General features: G+C 36.4%; 1 protein-coding gene across 1 annotated transcript in view; it reads left to right on the top strand.

Annotated features, from left to right (window-relative positions):
• The first annotated feature begins 596 nt into the window (after positions 1–596).
• Positions 597–19,895, top strand: part of LOC136036270 (eukaryotic translation initiation factor 4E type 2-like) — a 48,217-nt gene continuing 28,918 nt past the window's right edge. The window contains exons 1-2 of the mRNA XM_065718410.1: positions 597–666; positions 17,619–17,667. Coding sequence (XP_065574482.1) covers positions 647–666; positions 17,619–17,667 — 69 coding nt within the window. The 5' untranslated portion in view covers positions 597–646. The remainder of the gene's footprint in view (positions 667–17,618; positions 17,668–19,895) is intronic.

Raw genomic sequence — 19,895 nt, 5'->3', positions numbered from 1 at the left:
AAAATTTTACCCCTACTGTATCTTAAAAATCTAGTTTAAATAGCAATCTCAACAAATATAGACTATATAAAAGGCTATAGGTATTGGCCTAATCATTCTAAATTTTTTCCAACTAATAATTATAGGATGGTTTAGAAACTAGGCCTGTTTGATATAATAACATTTGACTAACTCACCAATGTGATAGCTGCCTCCCTAAGAATCAACCTTTTTAATAACAAAAAAACTTTCCTTCTGACTCCTTATGAAGCTTAGCCTATGCAAGACAGGCCTAGAACACCAAAAACCCTTTAGATACTAAGGAATATGCATAATATTACTTACAGGTCACTGAAAAGCTAAGATTATTTCTATTATTTACAGTTTCCTTGTCTTTTCTCTAGACTTAACGATTTCACATGTTTATCCATTTAAAAAAATATATAGCATTGACGTCACAATCCTCAAATAATCTTTTTATTTGGGGGTTATAAAGTGCCAGCCCACGGACAAGTAATCCTGAGCGTTTGTGGGGATAATCCGACTAACCTCTGACGTCATATGTGTCTCAAAAAACGCTTGGATTAATCAGATTAGTAATCGGACAAGTAAACAAACGCACCATGGGTGGGATAAGTAATGGAACGCAGGGAATTTTACAGTAGCAATGAATAACAAATTTGAAGCGTAAGATGCAATTTTCTTTTACATTAGTGTTTCATAAAACTGTTTACAGTCATTAAATAATTTGGCTTATATGCTTCTTGGCAAACAAAAAGCAGGTTTTTTCTTTCTTCAAACTCCTTCCTTGTCTTTAACAAGAGCTAAAGGGGTCACCAGGAAATTTTCTGTTTGTATCCTAGTTTGAAAGCACAAGCCTTGCCTGTCAGATTCTTTTTAAACAAAATCAAATAGGCAAAGCCACAAGATTAATTGATAATCAAGTTGTTTACAACATAATATAGCTAGAATGGAAGTAAATACATCAATTAATGCCTTTTCTTATCCCCTTTCATGATTCAGTAGCCTAATTGTTTCTTAGGCAAATTCCATTTTGAATCCTTAATAGGCCTAGGGCCTACAAAGGTAAAACAATCCATTGTTGCCAAAAGTTTAAACACATGTTTAAAAAGTCTTTGTAATGAGGAAAATTGTCATTTACAGCTGATTGTTATTAAGAAAACACATGTGCATGATTTTTTAAACAGCCTGAAACCCCTCAAAAATGACATCACTCCAAAACTTTCATCATTTTGAGGGGTTTCTAGTTCTTAATAAAAGTGTGCAAATTTGTTTCTTGGTAATGTTTTACTATTAAGACTAAGGAAAATATTAATGGTACTTGTGTATTACTCAGAACACACTCAATAAGTGAAGTTAGGTTCTTTTGAAAAACAAACTATGATGTCAGGTTAGGTTAAGTTATAAATTCATGGTGTGTCCATTGACACACAGTTTTATTGTGGGCAACAACCCCTTATCCTGCAAAAATACAATTGCCTCTTTTTCAGTCTTTGGCAAATCTCAAATCCTCATTTCAAAATCCATGTTCAGACACTATCTTCCATCACTATGCATAGCAAACTAAAAGTTTTGTCTTGTGGCTATGAAACCGGATTTTCTCAACAAAATTCTTGAGTATGTTCTGAATTGAACCAATTGAATAATGAAAAAGTACCAAATATTTAATTGAAATGTACCTGCATTGTAGCTTGTTTCAAAAAAGAACCTAGCTTCACTTTTTGAGTGTGTTCTGAATAATGCACAAGTACCATAAGTATTACTATACCAAATAGCAATTTTTTATCACTATCCAGTTTTTTTTTTTTTTAGAATCAGACATTTAAACTTTTGACAACTATGGTCTGTTTTAAGCCCTCTTAGTCCTTTAAGGGCTCAAAACAGAATTTGCCTCAGAAGTGGTTATAGGATAAAGGTTTAGAGTAGAGGCTATTGAGGAGGAAACATATTAAGAAAACAACTATTACTTCATAATATGGAGGATATTTGTAGCTAACTCATTTTGGCTGCAGCTCCACTATACCTTACCCCCTGCTAAAGTACAATGCCAGTGCTTTGCTATCATTAAATAAATACATAGCATTGTATTCAGATAGAAGGTACTGTGGTGATAAGGGTAATGTAAATAAAATTAAACAGTGCATCTGAGAATTGACACTAAGGAATTTATGATGGGTGGAAAGGAGGGTTTATTCAATATGAGTTGTAAACATAAAAGAACTGTTTTGTCCTCAGAGGTTAATTCACAGGCACTCAATTGACTGGACAGAAAAGAGATTGTTAGAAAATTGGCTGCTGATTTTAATATGGATAAAGAGGCTGGAGAAGAAAACAGGCTGGCATGGAAAAATTATGTTCACATAAAAGCAAAACAAAAGGAAACATTAGAATGTTTGAAAAACTCCAAATGCCTTGTTTATGTGGATTATGAGGCTCTGGAGCAAAAGAAATCCAGCTTTAGACCCATGCCACTAGTAAAAGTCAAAGAATTTGTTGAAATATTTAAAGATAAGGAAGAGGAATTTGTAGCAAGCAGAGGTTAGCTTTCAAGGAAAAAAGTTGCTTCAATAAGTTCTTTTGTTAATAGAAAACTACTCTGCTCATCATGATACAGAAGAAATGGTGTCTGACTATATTATGACCATGTTTTTATCACCAAGAGCCTTGTTAGTGCAATTGATGATGGAAGTGATATAGTAGATTCTTAAAAATATTATAATAAAGGATGATGTTTACATGCCAGCTAGAAAGAGGGATGTATTAGAAAGTTCTACACTTTGAAAGTCATGGAGGAAGTTATTGAAACGTATGAAAAATAAATAGACTTTTCTCACAAATCATGGTAATAAAGATGACATTAGTTTTGCATGGCTAGCTCAAAGATTGGGAGATGAAAAAATAAATGAAAACACTATAGTCAAATGGATCAATCCAGATGAACCATTGGAAGTTACTGACAAGGTGATAGTAGAGGCTGAAGAAAGCAACAATGAAAATGCTGAAACAGAGAATGAGAAAATAAACTACTCTGAAGGATGAAAGCTATTAAAGCAGTCATTGAGTACCTAGAACACCAACGCAAAGAAATAAATCTAGAGAAGACAAATAGGTATATGGTCAGTATGAGGGAAAAGAACCACCAAACAAAAATTTGGCTGTATAAAACAAGATAGCTTCAGCATTAAAAGAAAAAAAAAGAAGAAAATAACTAAATCAAAAATAAAATGAATATATATATATAAATAGAGCAGAGAAACGTGTTTATATTTTGTTGTCTGAGAGAGAAAAAAAAATTGTCTGAGGGAGTGGCAAAATATGCTAAACATACTACAGGACTAAATAAATTATAAAATGACTGATACAAATCACACATCCTAATTGGTACCACAAACCTTGCAAATACAAAAATTCAACTTTACTGTTATAACCATGACCCAAGAGGCCGCAATTGATTATTTAGCTATTTATTTACCCCCCCCCCCCAAAAAAAAAACTAAAATTCATACTTAATAAATTTTGCTCTTAAACAAGGAAATATCACTATTATTTTTAATGCTATTATTAAAATTATTCCAACTTCTAATCCTCCTATGAAGCATAGCAACTGTTGACTGGGTTCAACCAATCAGTAGCATAGGCTATTAATTTCTCCAGAAGATTAAGTGTCATAATTGTTGATCATGGATCTCAAATTTATTAAACTGTCATAACATGAAAGATCTGTACCATTTTGTTCCCTAAAAAATAGAAAATGAGTATATAACTCTTGTAGTCCAGAAGTTAGCAGTATCATTGATTACTTTTAGACATTTTGTACTAAATCCTAGGGCTGTGGGCCAACCAACAATCAAATAGCATTATTCTGAAGAACTTGTACAGGTCTAACCGAGAAAGCAAATGTGTCAAACCAAATGTTACTATAACACAGTATATATGGATGGACAAAGAAAAAATAAAGAATATATAGGGCATATATAGAGAAAAATGCCTAAGTTTTCTCATTATACCTAGGTTACAAAACACAGCTATACTCACAACTGATGAGGATCAGGTGTGCAAAAAGTTCCAAAGCTGCCAGTAGCAGAATTCCTAAACCTTATTTTGATACATAAGATTTACATGAAAAGTAACAAATGTAACTTAGTATAGCTTGCAGTTAGAAATATTAATAGTTTTCTGAATCACAATTAACAATGTTATCTAACTCTGTGGTAAGCCATATACTAGCCCTAAATATTGTACTCCATAATTTTATCTGTGCTGTTTTATCAAAAGTAGTGTATATTCAGTCTAGTACTGCTTGCAGAGTGTAGTATTCAAATTCTGAAGTATACTGTATATAGCTTACTGCTGTTACTTTATGGATGGAGTTGTACACTCCAATGCTATTGGTATTATATAAATAATGCATACCCAACTGCATGCTTGATATTCATTTATTCCTATACCACAACTAAAAAAATTATCATTTTGATTTTCTGGGAGAACAATATTGATTGGCATTCTGGTAGGTGCATGCATTATGAGGCTGTGATATTTGCTTTCCCTAATCTAGTCCCTGAAATAAACAGAGAATAGCTGCTACATTGTAGTGTGGCTATTTTAGGCTACTAATCTTCCATGTTCCAGCTTTCCGATCAGCACCTTTAACTGCATGTACACCTTGATAGCTACCAGCCCAATTAAGATTTTTTCAACTGATGAACAAACAGTTTTGAGAGAATTTGGTGATTTGTGCAAGATTTGGACAATTATTCACTTCCAGTTGAAGAGAAGTGGAGTAAGTAAAAACTTTTCCACAAGGACAAACAATAACTAAGACCTAAAAGTAAATTTTCACATAGCAAAATTGAAATTCAATGAGCTTTTAGTTTGAGCAAGTTTCAAAAAGCAGCATAGTTCAAACAGCATAACAATTTCTTCAGGGTGGACACAACCCCCCAGAGCCCAGGGGAAGGGTTGTGAGTTTTGCCGTTTTGGCGATAAATAAATGAAACCCAAAAGAACTGAAATTACATGACATTTATTATGCCTTTTAAAACCCAGTACCATACATTACACTTTACTGAAAAAAACTCTTTATTTCAAGTGATGTGGTTTAATTTCTTATAACATCAAAACAAGAAAAAGAAATCACCACCATAACCAAGATTACTGAAGAATAAGTGAATACAGAATAGCAGTATAATTTATATACTGATATTCATTCCTGAAGGTCCTAATAGTTTTGAATCTATTAAAGTTAAAAAAAGAAGACATTTAAAATGTATTTTGTTGTCAATCTGCATGAATGTAGTGTTTTGATTTAGTTCAACATCTTCTTAACATTCCATGAAATTTTCACCTAAATACCCTTAGGTAGTGGTAGTAGTAGAAGTAATAGAGTAGGGGTAGAAGTAAGTAGAGGTAGTAGTAGAAGCTCAAAAGTAATTGAATGAAGTTTATTTTTATTTTTTGGATGTGATCTCAGCATTTTTGATTACGTTTAGTGCTACTTATTACCTTACCTTAAATCGCATTTGCCAGCGAGATAAGGTGGTAGATCCTCCTGTAGTTCTCGCTGGTGGTGAGTGATGTAATTATGTTGGCTTAGCTTCCCAGTCCAGCCTCCACTCGGCCCTCTCCCAGTCCCTGTCGACTCCAGCCTTGAAGGAGTGGGGAGTCTCAGCTTGGATGGTAGACTTGGATAGGCTATTCCAGAGGGGGACCACCCGAATGGAAAAGAAACCACGTCGTTTTCTTCTCCGACATCCAGGCAGGTGAAGCTTAAGACTGTGACCTCTTGAATTGTTAGCCAAAGAGGGAGTGAAGATCTGGTTCAGGTGACCGGATTTGAAAATTTTGCGTGCCATGATCACATCTCCTCTATATCTTTGATAGGTGAGGGCTGGAAGTCTCAGAGATCCTAGGCGATCCTGGTAAGGGACATTATTTAAGCCACGGACCAGTTTGGTTGCTCTCCTTTGGACACTTTCAAGGGCTCTTGTGTCCATTTTATTTTGGGGAAAGGCCAAAGTCAAGCCAAACTCAAGGTGGGGACAGACAAGGGATTTATAAAGTTTTATAACCACACATGACTTTCTGGTTACAAAAGAGCACTTAATGAGTCCAAGAGCTCGATTAGCTTTTGCAACCTGAGCCTGAGTATGGCTGTGGAACTTTAAATCTTTGTCCACAATGACGCCTAAGTCTCTTTCCTCGGCAACTGCTTCCAACTGATCATACCCTATATGGTAGGGATGGTGGGGGTTATTGTGCCCTAAGTGCAGTACCTTGCATTTTGTTGCATTGAATTGTAGGGCCCAAGTTGATGACCAAGAGGATAGCCTGTCAAGGTCCAGCTGAATGCAGACTCTTTCTCCTTCAGTTTCAGCAGGCCCAATGAGCTTACAGTCGTCAGCATATAATGTTAAAAGGTTGCATAGATAAATTGTACAGTCGTTAATATATATGCTGAACAACGTTGGCCCAAGGATGGTTCCCTGTGGGATGCCGCTTATAACCGGGGAAGTAGAGGAGAAAACTGGATCGCCATTATCAGTGTAGATCATGACACGTTGAGATCTGCCAGTTAGGAATGCTCCAATCCAATCAATCACATCCTCATGCACCTGATAAGCTTTAAGCTTCAGCAACAGGTATGAGTGTTCAACTTTGTCAAAGGCTTTGGCTTGGTCGAGTAAGATAATGTCTACCGGTTTACCCATATCCAAAATTTTAGTTGCATGATCATATGACTGAATAAAGTTGGTGTCAATTGACCTGCCCCTGCGAAATCCATGTTGTCTATTGCTAATAAGTGTATTTTCTTCTAAATAATTTATAAGAGCATGGTTAATGATACCTTCCACGATCTTGCAAATGGCTGAGGTTAGGCTTATTGGTCGATAATTTCCTGGGTTATCCTTGTCACCTTTCTTAAAAATTGGTATAATATTTGCTGTTCTCCAATCATTTGGTACTGACTTTTTGGCCAGGGACATGTCGAATATTCTGGAAAGGGGGAGGGAAATGTGAGCAGCAGATTCTATCAAAAGCCGAGGGTGGAGATTATCAGGTCCAGCAGCTTTGTTGGAGTTTAAACTTCTTAGTATTTTAAATACATCTTCTTGAGTAATGATTACAGGGGACATTGGGTTGTGTACAGTTACAGGAGGTATGGTTGGGAGTGTAATGTCAGGTGGCTTAGAGGTGAAGTTTGTGCAAAAGCTGGCATTCATGCAATCAGCAATTTCTTTCAGGTCAGTAGTACTGGAGCCATCTGATTTTTTTAGCCTGTTGGTGCGTCGACGGGAAGGGTTGTTAGCTGTAACATAGCGCCATAACTTTTTTGGGTTTTTCTTTGACTCATTTGCAATAGATTCTTCATGGTCTTGGATAACTTTTCTTGTCATGTTTCTCAGCTTGTTTTGGAGCATGGCGAATTTGTTGTGATGGTTGTCACACTTGCATTTTAGGTATTTATTCCATGCTCTATTTTTCTTTCTGATAATTTTCTTAATATTCCTGGGAAGGTATGGAAGAGTCTTTGGTTTATCTGACCAATAAACCTTTGTATGCTTCCTACATGCACCTAGTAAAGTAGACTTAAAACGATTCCAACTAGATTCAATGTCTGTCTCATCTGATAATCCCTCATCCCAATTTATATTAGCTAGTTCTTCACGGATTAAAGCATAATTGGTAAAAGTTCTCTTAAGTTTATCATCACGACTATGGTTAATATTAATGTCATTCATTATACATATGTGGTCACTTGCACCAATAGCTGGGAGGTAACAAGTGGAAGTAATCCTCTCAGGGTCATTTGTAATAAGGAGGTCAAGTAATGATGGTTGTTGTGAATGTCTAAATCTAGTGGGTTGCATTATTATCTGAGTTAGGAAGTTGTCAGCAAGGGCTTGGGTGGTTGTGTAGGAGGGGTTATTAGGGGGTGAGTACCCAATACCTTCAAACCAACGAACTTCTGGCATATTAAAATCACCATAAAGCACAAGTGATGAATTTAGATTACATAAGATCTGTATTACGTTAGAAACTGCTTGGTGAGATACTAGTTGGTTTGGAGCTGATGGGCTACGGTAAAGCACACCAATATTCACAATTTCAAATCCAATTAGAAGTCTAACTAATACATGTTCCACCCAAGTATTAGTAGGTTGAGAAATAGAAAAATCAATTTTATCTACCTTAATTCCAAGCCTAGTGTAGATAGCCACTCCTCTTCGACACAGGTTACTATCTAGGTTGCTCAGGAGTAAGTATCCAGGGATTTGAATATGTGCGTCATCCAATTTGGTCAAAGAGTTCTTAGGACACGCCTCACAAACACAGAAAACATCTACATCCTTTTCATAAAGTGACACTTTTAGTTCTGAGAGTTTTGGCACTAAAGAATCAATGTTTGTATATAATATTCTTAGTTGCGTCCGTTTTCTTTGGCCGACTGGGCTGTTGCTAGTTCCGGCTTTTGAACTCTGATATGGATTTTCGTCGCCCGAACTAGCAGTGACGTAGTTGGTCTCAGACGATTCAGATGCAGCACTTGATGGAGAGTCAGAGCTCAAAACCGAAGCCGCGGAAACAAAGGTTGAACTTATAGAAGTCTTTCTGGCTAGGCTTGATGCATTATTTACACTATTTACAAGGGATATGGGTAAGTCTAGTGAACCATCGAGCGAGGGGGGGGGAGGACTCCCTCCCCCCGGGGGATCACGTTTTTTGACACGATGGCGCCATCACGGATGACAAGGTTTTTTTCACCGGCTGCTGCACGCCTCTTTATCTCTTCAATTAGTTCTTTCCTTCTCTGGCGGTCTTCATTGGATGCATCAGCAAAGAATGAGATACTCCCCCTCCTCTCTCTTGAGGCCTTCAATATATCCATTTTTATTTTGTAATCATTTATAGAAAAAAGGATTGGGTTGGGTCTATCTATGGTACTTGCATTCTTACCATTAGGTAGACGTTTCAAGTTAGTAATAGCCCCGACATTAATTAAGTATTCATCTTTTAAGTAAGTTGAGATGAACTGAGCATCGTTGGTTTGCAGAGGAACGCCATAGGCAATCAGATTAAGTCGTCTTCTGTTTCTGTCTTGCTCTTGTCTCACTATTTTGCGGACGTCTGTTTCGAGACGGGTGGTTATAGAGTTTTCCACAAGTTTCTGCACATCATCTACGGAAACCTTTGATTGTATAGCTGTCTCAAGCGTTTCCACCTGAGCCCTCACAGTGTCCAAAGAAGTCTGCATATTAGACCTGAAACCAGCAAACATGTCACGCATTTCACTACAATGGGATTCGAGAGTGCTTTTCACTATATTTGGAACATCAGGCTTACTGGAACCTGTTTTACATAATGGGCATGTCCAAATACTTCCAAGTCTTTCATTCATTTTGCAGAAAATGTTGTATTCGGCTGTACTCATTCCTAGACATAATGCACAGAGCCATTTATCACATTCATCACACTGAATGGCTGGCGAAAGAAGTCTGCATATCAGATCTGAAACCAGCAAACATGTCACGCATTTCACTACAATGGGATTCGAGAGTGCTTTTCACTATATTTGGAACATCAGGCTTACTGGAACCTGTTTTACATAATGGGCATGTCCAAATACTTCCAAGTCTTTCATTCATTTTGCAGAAAATGTTGTATTCGGCTGTACTCATTCCTAGACATAATGCATAGAGCCATTTATCACATTCATCACACTGAATGGCTGGCGAGGACTCACTCAGAACACAACCAGAGACAGCACACTTATCGACTCCTTTTTCGGGTGTTGCGGGTTTTAGGCGTTTTGAGCTATTGGACGCCATAATTTCAGAATGAGCGGCAACGCTGGGCGGAAAAATTCAACACTGATAACGCTTAATGAAGAACGGGAAGATGTGCAATTCCCTGGAGAATTGATGAATGAGAAAGTGGCAAGCGGAGCATTCCTCCCAACCCTTAATATCGCTTTAGGAGAGAGATTACAAGATAATTCATCTGTAATGTCTGCCGAGCTAAATGCCATAATCATGGCATTAGATTTCCTCATGGTTAATGAATATATGAATGTTAATATTAAAAATATTATAATATATTCTGACTCTTTGTCAAGCCTTGAGCTTCTTTCGTCAGCTTCTCAAAATAAGATGGATATTGACACATTTCTTTGTCTCAGGATTATTGATATTTTTGCTTCAAAAGATATTTTAACTCATATACAGTATATTCCAAGCCACTCGGGTATAATAGGTAACCATAAGGCAGATGAAATAGCAAAAAATGCTTTAAATATTGACCAGCCAAGTGGGAGACCAATCCCCATTAGAGATATTCACCGCTGGAGACTTACAGAGGTACTGATAAATAATAAGAATCCTACCCTATCACCTTTCCCAAGTAAGCACCTTTCCAAGATTTATCATAAAATTCGGTCAGGTTCAAATGGGCTAAATTTTCAGGCATTTTCTTATCAGATCCCTAATTCAAGTGGCGAAGTTCCCTCGTCCCCCCTTTGCAGGTCATGTAATCTTAAGAATGAAACAATAGATCACTGCCTATTTGAATGTAATATGCTGACGTCTGCACAGTATACCCTGCGATATAAAATGTTAGAATGCTTCAAACACCACAAAATTCCACTAACAGCCAAGAGTCTTGCTGACCATACTCTCTCGCAGAGCACAGAGATCAATATATACTCTCTTATAATTCAACTGCTGGTATCAAAAGATATACTTCAAGAAATCTGAGCAGATACAAATCATATAAGACAAACCAGCTCCATAGCTCTCTCGATTTCACAGAGTGAGCCAAAAGGAAAAGGGCTAAATAGTATCAACTGAAAAGCCCGTCTGCTGAATAAGAAGAAGAAGAAGATGAAATTAAAATGAATTGCCCAAAAGTCTAAATATATCAATCACAGCACTGAGGTAGGTCCCTTAAATCAACACCTAGGGTAACACAAGACCAGAGAAAATGCAAAAAACAAAGAAAAACAGTTTTATCTCACAGTTTAATACATATATATCCAGGGTTCAAAATTATGCAACCACATGCATTTGTTATTGTTATTGGATCTGACAATAAAAACTGCATTTCAACAAAAGCATGCTTGTAACATATTTTGAATTCCGTCCCTGAGCAGTGTTATCATATTTTTCAAAAAAGCACTGTAGTAGTCTGGCTGGATACAGAAATGAGCAGCAAATGTCAGAGACAATCACCAAGAAAAGATCTAGATTGCTGCAAATCATGTAATATTGGGCTAAAGGATGATAGTTGTGCCCTTTCATGCGATATGTGTGATGCATGGTTGTGCATTGAATGCATTGAAATGAGCAAGTTGGAGTATGATTTGTTTAACAAGATGACACGTCGTCTTGGGTCACTCTGGCATTGCCCTATTTGCAAGCAAAAGGGCTCAGGAACTCAAGGAATAACACCCAATGAGATCAAAGACATATTTATTCAATCTTACCTGTTGAAAATGTCCGTGACCTTGGTGTTCATTTTGATTCTAGTCTTAGGTTTGACAGGCATGTCTCTGAAGTAATTTGTAAGGCAAATTATCAGCTATTATGTCTTAGACGGAATTTCCGTAAGTTTAATCACCATTCATTCATTGCCATTTATGAATCAACAGTTCGACCTATAGTTGAATATAATTCGTTGGTATGATATCCATTGAATAGAAATGACAGAGCAAGGGTTGAAAAAGTGCAGCAAAGAGCAACTAAGCTTGTACCTCATTTGAAACATTTGCCGTATGAAAATAGACTGCACAGGCTAGGATTGCCAAGTCTCCAATTTCGAAGGGATAGGGCAGACATTATTAACACATTCTGTATAATCAAAGGCATTGATAATATAAGTACATCACAGTTCTTCACATTTAATGACACTAACAGGACCCGTTATCACCCACATAAATTGTACCCCTCACTTTCAAAAAGGAAAATAGGCCAACATTCATTTTACAGCAGGGTGTGGAAGCCATGGAATGACCTTCCACCCAAAACATTTCTAACAGATGACATAAACAGATTCAAAACAAAACTAACAGAAACAAATTTTCAAAGTAAATCATTTTTAAGTAATTTAGAGTATTATTTGTCAGTGTTTGTTGTAGTTGTTATTTTCATTGATTATTTCTATTTATTATGTTTATGCGACAAGCTTGGAAGCTTACCGTATTTGGTATTAATAAATAAATAAGTAGCAGTAGAATTAGTAGGAGTTGCATGCATATATTGTGTTTTGGTCAGTTCAACAACCTCCATAACAATTCTTGTGAGTTCCAACTTAAGTCTCTAAGCTGTTTCTAAGATAATTCTGATATGCCCTTTTGACAACCTGCATGCGCACATTGTATCTTGATCAGTTTAACTTCCCCCTCAGTATTCTCTGATATTTTACCTTCATACCCTTGGCCTTATTTGTAGTCTCAGCAGTAGCAGCAGTAGTAGTGTCATAGTATTTATGTATTACCTCTTAACCCTTTTAGTCACGAATTATTTTCCTTCGATGGAAAATTCTAAAAACCAGACGGCGTGACACCTTGGGGTACCTAATCATCGTCAATTTTTTTTAGATTTTTTGGAGGAACCTTTCTATGTTTTCTAGCGTGTACTCAGTTGAGGACAGTGTGATCAACTTTGTAGTTTTTCATCAGATATAGTGAGTTTATTGAGAAGTTATAAAAAAAAATAATAAGCACAGACAAATTTCACTTTTTAATGTGGAACTCTTTGAAGCAGTTCCTGTCCTCTTCTAGACACAATGGAACATTGCATTTCAAACACATAGTGCGAGTTTTCAACACGCACGGCGATTTTTTACACCTACTCTGGCCCTTTACTTTTTGAGGCCAATGAGAGAATGCATCATTTTTCACTGCTGAGCACGGACGCTGAAACTTCATCTTTCTTTTGCGAGATGCTGATTCGTCTACATTTTCATGTTCGTCCTCCTCACTAGAGGTGAGAGACCTTGGGCGACCCCTTCTTCTGAGGGTCATGCCTTCAGCAGACGTAAGCGCCTCTGCTATTTCCATGCGGAAAGAGAGCAAGTCCATCGAGCGTTCTGCTTTGGCCTTCCGATCAGCTACATATTCTAGCCATGAATTGCAGATGGATAGGTCGACCATGTGGAAGATCAGTCTCATGGTCCATTTTTTAGATCTAATGAATGTTCGGTAATATGATAGCATTTGATCCATCTTGTCCACTCCACCCATATACTGGTTATACAGGGATACAACTTGGGGCTGGTCAACCTGCAAGTAGGCTTTTGTTTGTTTACACCATCTGCGTACCTTGTTCACTGCTCCACTTCCAATCATATTCGATGCAAGGATAACTGATCTGTTGTCCATCCATTTCACCAAGCAGGTATCTCCACTACTAGCCACTACTTCACAGAATGATCCCCTTCCTCTCTTTTTCATGTCAGAATCAGTTTCCAGCCTAGCTCCCTGAAGCCTGTTGCTTCGTATAGTGCCTGTTCCGTAGAGGCCCATCTCACTTAGTCTTTCCAGCAAAGCCAAAGACGTAAAGAAATTGTCGAAATAAAGTTTAGTAAATTCCACAAGCTGAAGTCGTCCAGCAAGATTCAAAACCATACCTGCTCCGAGGCCAAAGCTTTTGTACTCTTCAGCCATGTTCGTCTTTTTGCCCTGATAAATTTCAAAAGAGAGTACTCTTCCATCCGCATTACACAGCACGAAGATTTTGATGCCCCATGGGCAAGGTTTTCCCCGAATATACTGTTTGATATCAAGGTTTCCAGTAAAAGGGACCATCTGCTCGTCACAGGAGAGGTGCTCAGACGGAGAAATAGTCTGCGTTTTCTTCTGCACAATATCAATAATAGGTCGCACTTTCCAAAAGACGATCCAAGTTATCAGGGTCTTTGGAAGTATTATCAACCAAGTGAACGAAGGACCGAAGGCGGGAAAATCTGTTGAAGTTCATCGTATCAGCGATGAGTGGAATGCACGTTCGTGTACCCCAGTACATCTGGTATCGTGGGAGATTGAAAACCCCCATGGCAACGTGAATCCCAAAAAACTTCTTCATTTCGACTGCGTTAGTATCAATGGATTTTCCAGTCTTCTGGACGGAGTACAGGTTGGTTTGGTTCGCAGTGATTTCAAAAAAAATCTTCTGTTAGATATTCCACAAAATAGTTTATAGGCTCATCATGACCTGGTACAGGCAGACTTTGGGCTGTGCTTTTATAAGCTTTATCAAATTTTTTCTTCTTCCAAACCTTGGTTCTGCCCTTCCTCGGTGGAGGCCTTACTTCAGTTGATGCACTTTCCCTGGAACTCACTGCTGCCGTTCCTGCATTGGGTCGAGGGTCGTAATCTTCCTGCTCCACGTCGCTATCCAGAAGGTCTGTATCGGAGATGTCACTGTCAATTTGATCAAAAATGTTCAAAATTTGCTGTTGGTTGACGCGCAAACGCCTTGGACGCTGCGAAGGACCTGAAAAAAATAGTTGTAAAACTGCACTCATTGCCCTGTTCGTCATTATTAGGATAAAGAAAACGGTGTAGAAGTGATAATAAAACATTTCTAGATACGACTTTCTTTAGCTGTTTATTTTATCTTTATTATCTTTAGCTGTTTCTTACACTATACAGATGCATCCTTTTCACCATATAGATGCACATCGTGACTTTTTATTTAATTTATTTATTTTTAACCCATATCGTTTACAAAAATGACACTTCGAAAGCTTCGATAATGCACTTAGTAGTTCCTAAGATATACAGTAAGTTCCTAAGTGTATTTCGGAAAACAGATGTAAATAGTGTATTTTGATCTAGTTTAACATACTGCTGAACATTCCTTGGAAATTTCAAACTAACAACCCACCCTTAGCCATTCCTGGGATATTGCAGATGCACCTTTTGGTAAACCTGGATGAACATCTAAATTAACCTCATCCATAGCATGCCCTAAAAGTTTTACCTTAATGCTCTCAGCCTTTTCATACTTTCAGGTTCAAACAGGCCCTTTGTCCCACTAATGACACCTTAAATGTAAACAATGGTCGACTTGCACAATTAATATCCCTTGTCAGAGGGGCATGACACCCCTAGGTCCATAGTTACTGGGCTTTTCAACTATGCTAAGAAAAAATGGTTTGGGAGTGGCTGGTTGTCCTCTAATAACTCTCAATTCCTAATCAGGATACTTGAAATTCCAATCAAATGGGTCCCCTCTTAAGTTTTTAAGACCACTCGTACCATTCGAATTGGTCTAGGGAAAACAAAAAAGAAGCAAATGCGCTGCCTATGAATTATATTTTTCATATTTTGAAGTATATATTTCAAATTGTGTGTGTTTAACAACCAAAATTAAAATATTTTTTCATCAGCCTGGTGAAAGTTTAAAAGGAATTTTAACAGAAAAATAACTGAATCTCAGGACCAAACGAGTCTTATAGTTCTATGAACAACAATCAAAGTTCTTCTTAAGGAAACAACCTAGGAAAATCATTTAGAACCCAACTTCAAATTTACAAATTTACAACCCAACTTAGCATTTACAACCCCAACAAATTACAACCCTTATTTACAACCCAACAACCCAACTTAGTCAAAGAAATGTACAAATTACAGCTTTTACGTTTTCCCTCTCCCTCCGAGAATTTTTCAAATAGATTTACCACGTGTAAATTCACCGTACATAGAATATTATATTTGAAAGAAACAACGAAAAAAGCAATGTAATAATTACACGCCGCTTGCTCAGTTTGCTATGCGTTGATCACACTGTACTCGGTTGAGGACACGTAGTTTGAGGAAAATCGCCTGCCCTCCAGTGTTCTTGCAGTTAGTCTATTTTTGGCCACTAGATGTCTTTACTTATCTTGTCTAAGTATTAGTTGTTAGATATGGCCTTAGATTCATCCATATTCTTACACATAGACTGGAGACCTACCTGGTTCTGCACTGTTTTGAGATCCATCCATTCCTCAACTTCAAACTTTTGTATAAAATGAAGTTTTGAAGTTAGAACTTTCAAACTTTTTTCAGATTATTTCTTGATGAATGAAGCTTATGGCGCGCTAATTTGAATGCATATTTACCTGTAACATAAGACACTAGGTGGCAGATAATGGTATGTTCTCAACTGAGAACAAAATGACTGAAAGGGTTAATCAGTTGAATATCCCTCTGGTTATGCCCTAGAAGTTTCAGCTTAATTCTCTAAGCTGATCCTAAGATATTGCTGATACACCCTTTTGTCAAACTGTAAGCACTTAGTGTATTTTGATTTAGTTGAACAACCCCCTTAAAAATTTCTTAGATTTTCTATTTGATATCCTTTGCCTTAGTAGTAGTTTACAATAGAAGTGGTAGCTTTTGTTCTAGTTTGAGTTTTTTCTAGAAAAGTTTGGTTCCAGAAAAATTTGAGTTTTGCATTTCCTCATCACCTTGTAAAGTATATTATTTGTAAAGCTTAGGCTGATAAAAAGTCCTGTATATTTGTGTAGTGTGGATGTTTTGGCAGCTTTTGATTCAGTCTTTCAGTTGAATGTCTTTTAAGACTGCTTCATTTTGGTGTTATGCCCAATATGGTTTCCTGCTGTCTTACTGGTATTTTGGAAGGATTGAGACAGATTTCGATCTTGAATCCTGTGATGTTTAATGCATTTACAACAGCTGTGACTAGGACAGTCAATGGTTGACTCTACATTGACATTTGCAATCTCAGTCTGATTTGCTATACTGATGATATCTTGTTGATTTTCCTAGTCTATTCTGTGCTGCAGGTTAAGCTCGCTTCCGCTTCACTGATCCTGGGTTACAACTTTTTGAGACTTACAGTAAACGCTCCAAAAGCTGAATTCCTTGTTCATAATGTTTGTGAAAGAAGTGCTGCTTCTATTTCTGTTATTGTGGCCATTACTGGAGAAAAAGAGTCTACTTTGTTGAAATATTTCAGTCTTGTTTATGACCAAGATAAGCAGAGTACTTGAGTACTATTATTGGACCATGCTGTTGTTCGTTTTCAAGCCAGCTATGCTAAACTTTGCACTCAAGTATAGTTATTGCAAAATATGCTTGCTAAACTGTATTCTGTCATGGCTCTTGCAAACCTGCTTTATGTGTTTCCCCTACGGGACTGTGAATCAAAGATAAGATTCCTGTCCTTAAAGAATAGTTAAAGATGTAATCAGGGTTTTATTGCTATTTGAAGTTTCTTTTTAAGTCCCTTGTTGTATTTTAGGAATAGTTAGGTTTTGCCAAAAAATTCAGTTTCTGATCCTTTAACTGTTGTTAGCTCTCAAGAGTGTAGGCTATTGTTTTCAAGAGAAGCCTAAATCATTTTTCTAGTCTTTGCCATATTGTATTATATATAAGTGTAGAGAAGATACAGTGTATGTAAAGGAATTGTACTTGCTTTTTTTTCTTCTTTTTTTTAATCTTGAACAGGGGAAAAGGGGGAATTGCATTAACTTGTAATTTATAAGAACCCCATGCTTAAACATATGCGAATCGGAATAGTGTCAATTAATTATATTTTTGTGCTGGAAATGGAATTTCATTTAGGGTATATAGTACATATGCAATTTTCATTTATTTCTATTTTTTCTTACAGTCTGAACTCTGAAGCTGAAGATGTATCTGAAGTAGACAAAATTGATTATGTAAGTGTCAGTTACATTTCAAAAGTAAAAAGTAACCAATCTTTCATTTTTTCTAAAATTGTTATGCAAATATAATAAAATTTTCTTCTATTGATTACCTTTGAGTATTTTAAGCAGAAGTGAATTAGTTATTGAAAAAAATTAACATAAAAAAAAATTCCCCCATTAAAATGCCCATCACCTTAATTACCTTAATTTGTGCTTTGGAGCAAAATGAAGTCCAATTTTGGATCTATTCAGCTCTGCTTTTAATAACGGCAGCTATTTACATACGTACACAATTAATAAATAGATTATTAGTGCGTATGTTGTCAATGTTGATTTCAGTCCAAAATATTGACGGAGTAGTAGCTACAACAAATACAAATGTATTTTTTTTAATCAACTGCCACATGGTGTAAAATGTGACAGTTTCGATTTGCACCGAGAAAAACTTAATATGACAAAATTGGAGGATTAAAGAGAATTCGTTTAATAGTGGGGGGGGGGGGTACAATTGAATAAACAATTAATATGCAGATTGTATTCACAATATAAGGAAATCTAGGAGCAACCAAAAATGTTGAGATTCAGTAGATATATGTGCTACTATGGAATTTTATATTGCGTCACGAACTATTCAACCATAGCCCTCAAAGATTATAAAATCAGTTTGTGGGGTGGGATTCTGAAGGTGGTGCCAAATTTACCCATTTGTACAGAAATGTATTGTATTTGTAGCAATTCTCCAGTATAACGCATAGCAAAACTGATTTATTTTTTTTTCAGTCCAATTGCTCTTGGTAAAGAATGGGATGTGAAGAATAGCCCTTGCAGACAGAACCAAAACTGTAAAAAAAAGAATTTTTCAAAAGAATCTATAACACGTTCTACAGATGAGGGATAAAAGATTGCCAAAGATTGTCCTTTTGACCAACCATCTAGGGGGTCAGACGAAAAATAATTCGTCTCTAAAATTGGGCGGGAGGAGGTCATAAGGAAAGATATAAGGGAAATTGAAACTTCTTGGGATGTGAAAAATAAGACAACATTTTTAAATATATAAATAATATAATTAAATAGCCAAGAAAACGAGGGTAATATCAGCCAGAACACCTTCGACCAAAGAGATTACCACCCCTCTTTTAGCAGAAGGAGGGTGGTTTGACGAGAAATGCAGATAGCAATAAATGTGGGTGGGTTTCCTGTAAATAGAAAATTTAAGATTAGGACTATTGTTCTGAATTAAAATATTAAGAAAGGAAGCTTCCCTGAATTTTCCCTGACATAAATTGAAGATTTGAATCGAAAGTGTCCAAATGCACCAACAATTGTTTAGAGAGTCATGCCCATTTCCCAAACAGGCAAAACATCGTAAAAAAAACACAAAACCAAAGTGTTGCTCTCGCAACACAAAAAGAACGCTATTTTTTATTTTAAAAATAGTGTCAAATGAGATCTGTTCAATGCCGATAAAAACCAGAAAAGAACAGAAACGTCTAAGAATGAGAAAAAAGGGATTGCGACTAATCGAGTAAAGAAGAGGTAAAAATCAGAATCGTTCGTCATTAAAACTAAAAGTAATTAAAATATAACCTATATTAGGCTAGGCTCTTATTACCTGGGTTTGGTTGGAGTTGCTTAAAAACGTTTGATTTGCTTTTTTGTGTGGAGGGAGGGGGAGGTCAATTGGTTTTGGTTTAAAAAAAGTGTTGTTTCTAGTTTTCTTATCTCTTGTTGCATTATTCTTTTTTTCCATTCTTCTGGTTTTGTATTGCTTTTGTTTTTATCTTTTGTTGTATAAATCAATAAATAAATCTTAAAACGAGTACAGCTTAATTTGAATATACAAATCAAGCTTAAAACGAACACAAATATTTTACTATTGTAGCATAAATGAAACCCAAAACGAACAGAAACTAAATAAACAATCATACAATATGTACTATAGTCATACTATACAACAATCATACTATACAACATGTTTATAGGCCTAAATGAATAAATAAACCTTAAAACGAATAAATCTTTAATTAAACATGCAAATCAAGATTGAAACGAACAAAAATCAATTCAACGAAGAGTATTGATGCTGCTTCCTTACCTAACTGTAAAATTCTAAAACCAACTGCATCATTGGTGCTTTACTGAAAATGCCACTTCATTACAAACATTTTCTTACATTCTTATTACAACATTGAAAATAAAACATGAAATTACAGTAAAATCTAATTTTGAACTGATGGGCT

This window comes from Artemia franciscana, chromosome 15 (assembly GCF_032884065.1).
Source record: "Artemia franciscana chromosome 15, ASM3288406v1, whole genome shotgun sequence".
Lineage (NCBI taxonomy): Eukaryota > Metazoa > Arthropoda > Branchiopoda > Anostraca > Artemiidae > Artemia > Artemia franciscana.
This window is presented reverse-complemented; position numbering and strand designations above follow the sequence as displayed.